The sequence below is a fragment of the Oncorhynchus keta genome, chromosome 11 (genome assembly GCF_023373465.1).
Source record: "Oncorhynchus keta strain PuntledgeMale-10-30-2019 chromosome 11, Oket_V2, whole genome shotgun sequence".
Taxonomy (NCBI): Eukaryota; Metazoa; Chordata; class Actinopteri; order Salmoniformes; family Salmonidae; genus Oncorhynchus; species Oncorhynchus keta.
The window spans coordinates 50402281-50414178 of record NC_068431.1 but is presented as its reverse complement, the minus strand read 5'-3'; the positions used below and the strand labels follow the sequence as shown (position 1 = coordinate 50414178).

Genomic DNA, 11898 nt, shown 5'->3' with positions numbered 1-11898 from the left:
CAGCTGCTTCTTGATTTGAAGTGGATGGAATCTGTCCGACTCTGCAGTACTGTCCAATCAGATCCAGACACATCTGAAGACAACCCCCTGGGTTAGTATGCTATTGATGTTAATACCATTGTCATTGGACTATAACAACAACCTTTCACAAAGCACCAGCTTCTTAGTTTCCTGCAGCTCTCTATAGGAATGTAGGACATACAGTACATGTAATGTTTAGGCATATTGTCCCAAATGTGACTATACTCGGCCTGCAAGTGAGATAAAATCCCTAATATGAGTCAGATTTGGCATTGAGATGTCTTCCTCCATTTTACAAATGCTGTACAGGATGTATATGCCTTTTTATAGGCTACCGACTGTATGAAAAGGTTTGAAATTCACTGGTTCTCCCCCCTTTCTGGTCCAGCCTGGTCCTGGGATCAACTCATGGTGGAGGATGCAGATTAGGATGAGAGGAAAACTGACATCAATGCTATCCTTTTATACCTTTGTAGGAATAATATAATGACATAGTAACAATGTTGCATTAACATGCTATGTTGGACAACTGACATGGTCAAAATAGGCTACAAAAATGTACAAGACAACTCTGCTGAACCCCACATCAAAGCCATTTTAATGAAGTTAAAGCTATAGGCCTACACTGCATGTACATTATAGGTACACCAAGGCACTGTGGCAGTGTTGTCCCTCTCCTGTAAACAGAAAAAAAACCTTTTGTATCAGACTGATGTCGATCAAACGACATCTTTATATCACACAGTCATACATCCTTGGTTATACAACCGTAGACGTCATAATGTGTGTCATCTCGTTGCTGATATTCTCAGCTTTGTCATTTTGTTGTCTGAGGGGGACTGAAATGAGTTGGAGCCCTGCTTTCACAATGTAGAGAGGTGGTTCACACCAAGAAGTTACAACAATGTATTTCTTGTGAAAAGATACATGTTCCACTCATTATATTATTATTTTACAATTTCTCACACAAACATGATCATAAATCCACATAGAGAAATACACCACATCTCTCTCATAACATATTTTCTCCCATGGCCCCTCTCAGCTTCTTTTGAAGATGTTCTTTAATTGGACCGGTCCGACAGACTACAGAGAGACACGTACAGACCCTTGAAGATCTTCCTCTTTCTCCATTCTCTTTGATGGGTCAGAATTTGTTACATGATCCACAGCGAACTCTTTCTTTAACACTGCTGTTGAACCCAGGCAGAACCTGCACATCTGGGTCTGAATCCAAGACTGTACTCTCTTCATTGGCCAGGATATGTTCAACCAGACATCTCGTTGCCGCTTCAATGTTGGTGCTCTCCTACAAGATGAAACAGAAGACACAATCATGTACAGCTAAATGACAAATAGATCTTAGAATGATCTCAGATGGGAAGTATTCCCTGGCCAGATCGGCTCAGGATTCAAAATCCTCTTACCTCAGGCAGAAGGATGTTGCTAATCTTCTATTATTATTATGGGGTGGCAGGGTAGCCTAGTGGTTAGAGCGTTGGAATAGTAAGCGGAAGGTTGCAAGTACAAACCCCCGAGCTGACAAGTTACAAATCTGTCGTTCTGCCCCTGTTCCTAGGTTGTCATTGAAAATGAGCATTTGTTCTTACCTGACTTGCCTAAATAAATAAAGGTAAAATAATAAAAAATAAATGAATGTAAGCTACCAGTTGGGTAGGCCCCAGTGACATATTCACCCAATCAGCCTTCACACCCAACTGAGTAACTCATTAGAGAGTGGCTGTGAGTGTCCCCTTCCTCTCAGGTTCAGTCTGTGAGAAGGGAACACACCTTTCACAGCCTTCTGGACCATTTCACACGTTCCTGTTCACATTCCCCTCGGCTAATTAGTCCTTATACTCTAGGGTATGCTAACATTTCATTCCAACTGATCTCATGTATTATTCAGCCGAGTGTGATTGCATTTCATTGAACACTTTAAAGTAACCCAAGCTGACAATCAAAGGCTGTTGTTAAACGTATGCTCTTTATAATTTCATTTGTTTTTTAAATTATTTAACCTTTATTTAACTAGGCAAGTCAGTTAGGAACAAGTTCTTATTTACAATCACGGCCTACCCCTGCCAAACCCAGACGACGCTGGGCCAATTGTGCACCGCCCAGTCACGGCCGGATATGATGCAACCTGGATTCAAACCAGGGACTGTAGTGACACCTCTTGCACTGAGATGCAGTGCCCTAGACTGCTGCGACACTCGGGAGCCCCAAAAATGAGAGATACCATACTACATAGTGATCTTCCATAGGGGCACGACTGTCAAATGTTAGCAGCCAAAAAAATACCCAGCAGGAGTCAGTGGAATGTATTTAGAATCATTGAGATTGTGATGCTTCTCTGTCACATGCGCACACACACTCCAAGTGATCAGACATGATGTCTTTTAGGGCAACCCTAGACTCTCTAGCCAGCCATGAAGCAGCCCACATGTGTCAGTTGGGAGAAGCTATGACTACAGTACAGTAGCTTCAGCATCTTTCTTCCTCACCTTGGCTGAGGTCTCAAACCATCCCACAAATCCATTTTCCCGGCAGAATGTGTCCAGTCTGGGCTGCTGGGAGCAGACTTGATCGGACTTGTTGGCCAGCAGCACAGCCGGGACAGGTTTGCCATGACTCAGGGTGACCTTAGAGTCCAGATCGTCCTTCCACTTGAGCACGGCATCAAATGTGGAGGCGCGGGTCACGTCGAACACCACCAGAGCTCCCACGGCCTCCCGATAATACACACGAGTCATATTTCCATAGCGTTCTTGTCCTGTGGGACAAACAAATACAAGAACAGCACACATCAGAGTCAGAGACACACAGCACTGGTCTATCTATACTTGAACGATGTGTATTTAACTATCTAATTATATTGCATTATGACTTGGCACAATCCAAAAACTGGTCAGGTTTTTCATATTACAGAGAGAGAGAGAGAGAGAGAGAGAGAGAGAGAGAGAGACTTCTGGCAATAACTGCAGTGCTCATGTGACTCTCTAATATGAGCATGACACCAGCTGAGCCCAACACAAGACAACATTCCTCCACAGTGCACATAAAATACCATAGGGAGAAATACTATACACTATTCATTAGGATGATTAATGTAACATTGGCTATCTATGGATAAAACCAAATATAAGTCTCATAAAAGTGTGTTAATTCATTGATAAGCCTGTTGAGTTGTTGAAAACATCAATGTGATTTTACCCAAAATGCTAAACATGAATAAAGTCTGACGAATCGTCCAAACCACTGGTATTACAATGAATGGATATATAACGTCAAATATCAAAGTAAAATATCAAAGTCAAATGGACTGGTTAAGACATACCGGCAATATCCCAAAGCTGTAGTCGTATAACTTTGTCACTGTCCCAGTGCAGAACTTTGAGCGCAAAATCGACACCAATAGTTGCGCGATAATGTTGAGAAAAGATCTGATGGACATAACGCTTGATGATTGACGTTTTCCCGACCCCAAGGTCGCCTATAACGAGAACTTTGAACAAATGCTCATGCGGCATGGTCTGACTTTGTACAACAGCCCATTCAAAACGCACCACCACAGGATTCACTATTTGCCAGTGAGGATGGCTTTCTAAAAGACAGATTATGATTTAATACTAATTCCGTTCCAACTACAGCCTACATTCTTTCAAGTGTTTCCATATAGAACATTGAATGTTGACTGTAGGCTTATGTCACCGTGCACCCATACGGAATTATGCCTTCATATCCAAAGGATGAAGTCAAGCAAATGATGTAATCCAATTTGATTCCATCCACCGTAGCCAACACGAAATGTTAACTTTTAATCTTATAATATTTTCAGCATAGGCCAACTTTCTCCTCAAAAGAAAGTCTACTCCATAGCTCTAACACCCCAGCAATGAGTTTCTCTCCCTCCAGTCGCTTCAAGACCAGTTTGCTACATGATGTCATGATACCAAAACATTTGAAAGCTGCCAAGACTCAGCCACACCCATTATGTTCTACCCTGCAATAGCCTACTGTAGGTCTACTTCAGAGCAGGATTTGCGCACAAGCTATTTAATCATTTGGGGACAGTAGGTTACACAGTAGCCCACAAAGATAACCCGAATCTAATCTACGAAAAAAATACCTACATTTAAATGTCCCTTTATAGCACCCGGTGTAGCACCCTCTATTGAGAGCAGCGCGTAATTGCGGAGACATTTTTGCTGCGTTGCTGTCTGGGTTCTTACGGTAATGGTGCTGATGAGGGATGAGTCGCGCTATGTGATGCTGTTGTTACTGCCATTTCATCAGCGGATTTTCAAAAAATATCTCTCCATCTTTAAACATGAAATTACCATAAAATGAAACCATCGACAAGTTTTAAAGACGGCCATTAGCCTATTTCACATGAAACTCGGCAGTATAGTAACAAATCTCAGTGTAGAATGAAATAAAATGATAGCCTAGGACAAGGCCTATTTGCGGATTACTCCTTGGTGTTTGACTAGGCCGCCTGGGATCACTGTTTTAGAGATCATCTTCGAGAGAAAATATTTCTCAAGATCATGGGGTTTGCTATTGCCAGGCGTTGATCGCCCATCCAACAAGGTAATTTAACATAAGTTTGTAGACCTACATGCCGATGTTGTGTTTATTATGGATTAATATGGCATTGCCATAGAGAAGATCGTTGTAACTCAATCTATGAAGGACGGAAAGAAGATCAGTTGAATGTGTTTTAAATTAAGATGGCTTATTGTAAAATGTCAGACTTATGTAGCCCAGACCGAACTCGTTTCCAAATTTTGACACGGGTGAAATGAGTATTCAATATGTAGCCTATTGTTTGTCTATAAAAATGTGCATAACTGCCCTTTTAATTTAGTTTGTAATTAAAACATCTATGTTATTGCACTTGATTGGCTTTGCACCAAAGGTGTTTCTATGAGAGCTGAATATACGAGTTAAGAACCAACGGTGTTTCTATGGGAGCTGAATACACAAGTGTTCTTTTGCAAGAGCTGTCTGTGCATTTACACTGGAAAGAGGAGCGGCCTCTCCCTCCTTGTAATGTAGGCTAGGGCAGGCAGACTACTGTTTTTCAAGAATACGCAATTAGTCCGTCCGCAGTAGGCTATTGAAATTCTACATTTAATAGTTCTTAGCACCACTCATGTCGATTTTGGATGTTGCGCACACATCATCACGAATAGGCCGCGAAAAAATTGTCAGGCCCATCACAGAACTACATTAAAGAAATAGGCCGATAAGGATAACACTTTGTAAACAATGTATACAAAAATTGGAGTCAAACAAAACATTGGAGTAAAACAACCCACTGGACACACATTGGTGAATCAATGTTGTTTCCACGTCATTTCAACGAATATACGTTGAATTGACGTCTGTGCCCAGTGGAAGCTTACACCAGTTGAACTAAGCTCATGAGAAATATACTGTTTAAGTGATATTATTCAAGAATCAATGGGTATATAGGCGATCATTAATGAATGTACTGTAGATACGAAGGAGTCTAGATTTAAGCTAGTCTACTTGATTATAGGCCATTTACTATTCGTTTTTTTTTGTGCCATAGATTCTGTGAGATATGGAAGCAATATGGCTGTACCAGTTTCGACTCATCGTCATTGGAGACTCGACAGTAGGAAAGTCGTGCCTGATCCGGCGATTCACCGAGGGACGCTTTGCGCAGGTGTCCGACCCCACAGTCGGTGTAGACTTCTTCTCAAGGCTAGTGGAGATAGAGCCAGGGAAACGCATTAAACTTCAAATCTGGGACACTGCTGGACAAGAGCGATTCAGGTTACGTTTTTAGATTGTATTTTACTTTTTAAAATCTTCCATTGTAAAGACGAAATCATTTCTCTTTCAATAAATCACGTTTTTTTGTTGTTGTTGTTGATAGTCATCTGTCAATATTATTGTTATAACAATATAGTATTTTGATCTCTGTATTATTCATCTCGGAGCCTTTCCTTGTCTTGATGTTTGAACCTCACCACTTCCCTGACACATCCTTTGTTTTTACATTCCCCCACTTCTCAATAAGTATATTTACAATTTCTTTCAATTCTCTCTCTCTTCTTTGCTTAACCCCCTCAACCCTCTCTAGGTCTATTACCAGGGCCTACTACCGCAACTCTGTTGGTGGGCTACTGCTGTTTGACATCACCAACCGTCGCTCCTTCCAGAATGTGCATGAGTGGCTGGAGGAGGCCCGCAGTCATGTCCAACCTCACAGTATCGTCTTCCTGTTGGTGGGTCACAAGTGTGACCTGGAGTCCCAGAGGCAGGTGAGCCAGCAGGAGGCTGAGAAGCTGGCAGGTGCCTATGGCATGCGCTATGTGGAGACATCGGCTCGCGACGCCATCAACGTGGAAAAGGCCTTCACTGAGCTAACGCAGGACATCTTTGAGCTCGTGAAGAGCGGTGACATCAACATCCAGGAGGGTTGGGAGGGGGTGAAGAGTGGCTTTGTGCCAAATGTGGTGCACTCCTCAGAAGAGGTCACCAAGAGTGACCGCCGGTGCCTCTGCTGAATGTCCTGTCTGTCTAGTCGGCTTTACCCCCCCTCCCCTCAGCTCAGCTCATGTATTCCTGTAACATTATGACCCATTAGCTCCCTGTCTTATCACCTGGCATTTATTTGGCTCTCTCACTCCTATCCTGAATACTGGAAGGCCATATCAGCTCTAGTCTACCACTGGAGCAAAAATGGACAAAGCGATTTGGGTCGTTCCATGAAAAGAGTGCCTTTTGTGTCCCTTGGATATTTCTAAGTAGAAATTGTGCCCCAATATTGAATTTGAATAGCTTGTTGCATTTTGACATGTCCTTCTCTCAACCCCGTGTCTCTTCTAGGAGGATTTTAACCCACTTAATCCCGACATTTCTCAAAGTAACCTTTTTTTTGTTACTTTGCCAAAGTTATTTCTGAAGATTATTATTCATTTCATGTGATTAGTGTTTATGTCCGTCCCTCATTTTAAGGTCAACTGAACTCCTGGTGAAGCTATTCCTTTTAATATATATATTTCTTTTAAAGAAACATTGAACATCCTAATAGTGAAATCATAGAGTAAAAGCAGGTGAGCTGGTTCTACAATTTTGGGCCATTTTCTGGTGTTTTGTGGTGGAAAACTGAGCGGGTGAGAGTTGTAGGGTTTAATGGCACAGGCACACAGACGCTTCAGAGCCTTATGACATCCAGTGGAACAGCACTTTACAATAGTGCATCTAAATCTTTTAAGGGGAGAAGGATTGGTATTCCTTAAAGTGGAAGGTACATCAACCCTGTCACATAGATAGACAGGCTAGAAATATATATATATTTTTTTTTTTGGAGGCAGGGTCGTAGTGAAGCTCGCATTCAATTGCCAATCCCTGTGCACACAACAAGCTTCCATTGCCCCTTTCATTTCAGATGAAATCATCAACCCTGTTATGGTCAACCCTGTTATGGTCAACCCTATTTGGCACTTAATAGGCCATTGCTATAGTAATGGGAAAACTATTTTTTTTTATGAAGTTGAACATGTGCTGTCACATTATGACAGAATGTTAAAATTAGGTGAACCCCCCTCTAAAAATGTACCAAGTTACACTTCTCAAAAGGCACCGAAATGGTGAAACGACCCAATTGCCAAAGTAACCTTCCTCGCCTCTGTCTTACCTGTTAGATGCACTTGAAAGAAAAGAAATGCCCTGCTTTATGGTGAGATTTTCCTCTCTGTAGTTATGCCCTTACGGGTGGAACACACCGCAAACTTTTACAAGTCTGTCCTGGAGTCTGGAGCGCTCACACAACTTTCGGGGAGGACACCTAACCTCTCCAGTCTGTTTCTGGCTGGTGTGTGCAATACAAGGGGACACCAAATCTAGCTCTTCTCTTTAAACCCTCTCTATGGAAAGATCCAATTCACATATGTTGTATTAGCACTGCGTGAGCATGCGGGGAATGGCACACTGCAGTGTGCAATGCCTCCTCTGCTTTAGTTTGTGAGACCGATGGCACCACCAGACAAATGAACAACTTGAGAACACATCATTGCCATCATCCCTTTGATCATAGATAAGATGGAACCAAAGTTTATGTGTGCCGATTCAGTTGCCAACTGTGTTTCTATATGAGTATCCACAGGGAATTTGTACGGTTGAGTGTGGGTATGCACTGTGAAATGCCTAACATCAATGTTTTTATTGCGGTTTGCGTCCTCGTTGCTCATATTAAATGCACAGTTGGTGACAGAAGGTCGATGTACAACATATCACCCCTTTTAGCTACCCTGTCCATCGATCATAATCATTACAGAGAATGTGTCTCATGAGAAAGCCATTTTATGTACTCGGTTGGCTTAAACTGTACGCGCAACCCTTAAACATTGACATCTACCCATATGCCTCCTGATGAACACTGAAGCTTTAAATGGGGTCGGCTGCACTAGGGTTGTTTGCCTTTAGTGTCTTAAGACCTCCATACCGTATGGTCGTATGCTTGTAGTTTTAACACGATTATAAGCAACATTCTGCATAACGCAACATGTCCGATATTTCTTCCCGCCCTACACTGTAAAAAAAAAAAAAAAAAAAAAAAAAACTACATTTTTTTTTATTCCAATTGGTTACAAGTAACTAAGTTAGGGTTTCTCAATTGAAAAACAACACATTTGTTGAAACCAAATACAGTCGTATGAAAAAGTTTGGGCACCCCTGACAATTTCCATTTATAAATAATTGGGTGTTAGGATCAGCAATTTCATTTTGATCTATCAAATAACTGATGGACACAGTAATATTTCAGTAGTGAAATGAGGTTTATTGGATTAACAGAAAACGTGCAATATGCATCAAAACAAAATTAGACAGGTGCATAAATCTGGGCACCCCAATAGAAAAATCCCATTCATATTAGTAGAGCCTCCTTTTTCTAAAATAACAGCCTCTAGACGCTTCCCATAGCCTATAATGAGTGTATGGGTTCTGGATGAAGGTATTATGGACCATTCCTCCTTACAAAACATCTCCAGTTCAGTTATGTTTGATGGTTGCCGAGCATGGACAGCCCGCTTCAAATCATCCCACAGATTCTCAATGATATTCAGGTCTGGGGACTGGGATGGCCATTCCAGAACATTGTACTTGTTCCTCTGCATAAATGCCCTGGTAGATTTTGAGTAGTGTTTTGGGTCGTTGTCTTGTTGAAATATCCAGTCCCGGCGTAACTTCAACTTTGTGACTGATTCTTCAATATTATTCCCAACAATCTGCTGATATTGAGTGGAATATATATATATATATTGCAGGGAAAGGGGAAAAAAAGGAGGTTTTTACTATAATTTGGACAAGTTCGGCGGGCCGGATTAAAAGCCTAACGGGCCGTATATATATATGCCATTTAGCAGAGTGGAATCCATGCGACCCTCAACTTTAACAAGATTCCCAGTACCGGCACTGGCCACACAGCCCCACAGCATGATGGAACCACCACCAAATTTTTTACTGTGGGTGGCAAGTGTTTTTCTTGGAACGCTGTGTTCGTTTGCCGCCATGCATAACGTCCCTTGTTATGACCAAATAAATCAATCTTTGTTTCATCAGTCCACAGCACCTTATTCCAAAAGGAAGCTGGCTTGTCCAAATGTGCGTTTGCATACCTCACGAGACTCTGTTTGTGGCGTGTGTGCAGAAAAGGCTTGTTCCGCATCACTCTCCCATACAGCTTCTCCTTGTGCAAAGTGCGCTGAATTGTTGAACGATGCTCAGTGACACCATCTGCAGCAAGATGATGTTGTAGGTCTTTGGAGGTGGTCTGTGGGATGTTTTTGACCGTTCTCACCATCCTTCGCCTCCGCCTCTCTGATATTTTACTTGGCCTGCCACTTCTGGCCTGAACAAGAACTGTGCCTGTGTTCTTCCATTTCCTCACCTCACTATGTTCCTCACAGTGGACACTGACAGCTTAAATCTCTGCGATAGCTTTTTTTTTGTTGCCTTCCTCTAAACCATAATGTTGAACAATCTTTGTTTTCAGGTCATTTGAGAGTTGTTTTGAGGCCCCCATGTTGCCACTCTTCAGAGGAGAGTCAAAGAGAACAACAACTTGCAATTGGCCAACTTAAATACCTTTTCTCATGATTGGATGCACTTGTCTATGAAATTCAAGGCTTAATGAGCTCACCAAACCAATGGTGTGTTCCAATTAATCAGTGCTAAGTAGTTACAGATATTCAAATCAACAGAATGACAAGGGTGCCCACATTATTGCTACACTAAAAATCTTTGTCTGGACAATACCCCAGTACTCAGCTTTTATTAGAAAATGAATGGCATGCCACTGTGAGCATTTTCTGTGACGACAGAGTAAATTATTATGCAGCCTCAGAGGGGTGCCCAAACGTTTTCATACGACTGTATATGATTCAATGACGACAGTTTTATTTCATTATTACCAAACCTATATTTGAAGTTGCAATGTATTTTTTTTTTTACTCAACTTACTTTCCCCCTTTCGGTTAAACCTAATAAATAACAAATACAAACTCATATTTCATGTAAATTGTAACCAATTTGTTTCATATTGTTCCAAGTTCACTTTTTAATTTAATTTTTAATTACCTATCCAAATCCAATGAAATCAATTCCCTGTAAATCAAGAAATTAAGTTGGTTCGATAACTTGAAATAATGTTTCCAAACATATTCTTTATACATTTAGTAGCCACAATATCATAACCAAGAATTAGCTACCTTAACATAGAAACCTTAACAGGCTCTTTAGTACCATATGCACTCATGTAAGTATCATTACAGATGCTGTCAGTGTACAAGTTTGAGTTTGAATAACAGATACAATAGACCACATTAACAGGAACGGCATTTACTCTCACAGGTGGGCAAAAATAACTAACTGAAAGCCACGCCCCCCAATAAGCTATACCTCCAGCGCTTTTGATAGGCTGCCGCCGCTACATTGCCCCACCGCTATTCAATGCACATGCGCTCGCTCACGAGGTGTTGAAAGCAATTTAGAACTTTTATTCAAGAATTTTTTTGATTGTCAAATCTGTTATTTGATTTCAGGGAAATTTTATAGAATAGGTTGAATGAACCAAAGTGTAATTTGTTATCATTCCAATCAGTAAATGCACTGCAGAACAACAGCATCTTCCCACCTTTTTTTTAAATTTATTTTTACAATGTATTAGACTCAGCCATGTGCTTTATCTAACCATTAAGACTTCCAACCTCAACCCTTAGTACCTCTTAAGCAGTTTTCTTCCTCAATGCCAGTTTCCACCCACCTTATTAAAACTTTTCGGTAAGCTATACAACCCTTTGCTTCAAGGGCCCCCCATGTCCATATTTCTGCAAGCAGACCATGTCTGAGAGCAATAATCAGGAGCCTCCTGGGTTCAAAGTATCTATGCACCGAGAAACTAACCATTTGCTCTAAAGGAACGCTACAACATGCATTCATTCATTTTTACTGTCCTACAAACCCTCACAATGTGTTGAACAAGAGGGTTGTTCATTGCCGCACGTGTATAGTTGCATTTCACCCATTTTACATTTGATTTTCCAAAGAATTACAAGTGTCTTAATGGATTTCTGATATAGCATATTGTAAATAGCCAGGGTGTACTGGGTGTATTTATTTCTAGAACATGAAGGGTAATATTGGCGTGATAGAATTCCAGTTTTACTTTCTCACAATATGGGGAGAAAATGCCATATGTTTCAATATTTGTAGGATGTATCATACAGTAACTGGAGTGGAAAGGGAGAAGGCTTTGAAATGGGTGTTGCTCTGTTCCGGGTATTAAGAGAGTTTTGGTTTCCCCCACTTTCACTGAAGTCGTACTCATGTATC

At 41.2% G+C, this 11898-nt stretch overlaps 2 protein-coding genes across 2 annotated transcripts; one reads left to right on the top strand and one right to left on the bottom strand.

Moving 5' to 3' along the window:
- Nucleotides 1-596: 596 nt before the first annotated feature.
- On the bottom strand, nucleotides 597-3959 carry LOC118390526 (ras-related protein Rab-38-like). The gene is made up of 3 exons (XM_035781180.2): nucleotides 3362-3959; nucleotides 2529-2797; nucleotides 597-1330 (listed from the first exon to the last, which is right to left on the bottom strand). Exons 1-3 carry the CDS (start codon nucleotides 3552-3554, stop codon nucleotides 1169-1171), a joined length of 624 nt encoding a protein of 207 aa, XP_035637073.1. The 5' UTR covers nucleotides 3555-3959; the 3' UTR covers nucleotides 597-1168.
- A 345-nt stretch (nucleotides 3960-4304) lies between these two features.
- Nucleotides 4305-7174, top strand: LOC118390525 (ras-related protein Rab-39B). The gene is made up of 3 exons (XM_035781179.2): nucleotides 4305-4617; nucleotides 5606-5832; nucleotides 6143-7174. The coding sequence occupies exons 2-3, from the start codon at nucleotides 5618-5620 to the stop codon at nucleotides 6567-6569; spliced, it is 642 nt and encodes a 213-aa protein (XP_035637072.1). The 5' UTR covers nucleotides 4305-4617; nucleotides 5606-5617; the 3' UTR covers nucleotides 6570-7174.
- The last annotated feature ends 4724 nt before the right edge of the window (nucleotides 7175-11898 follow it).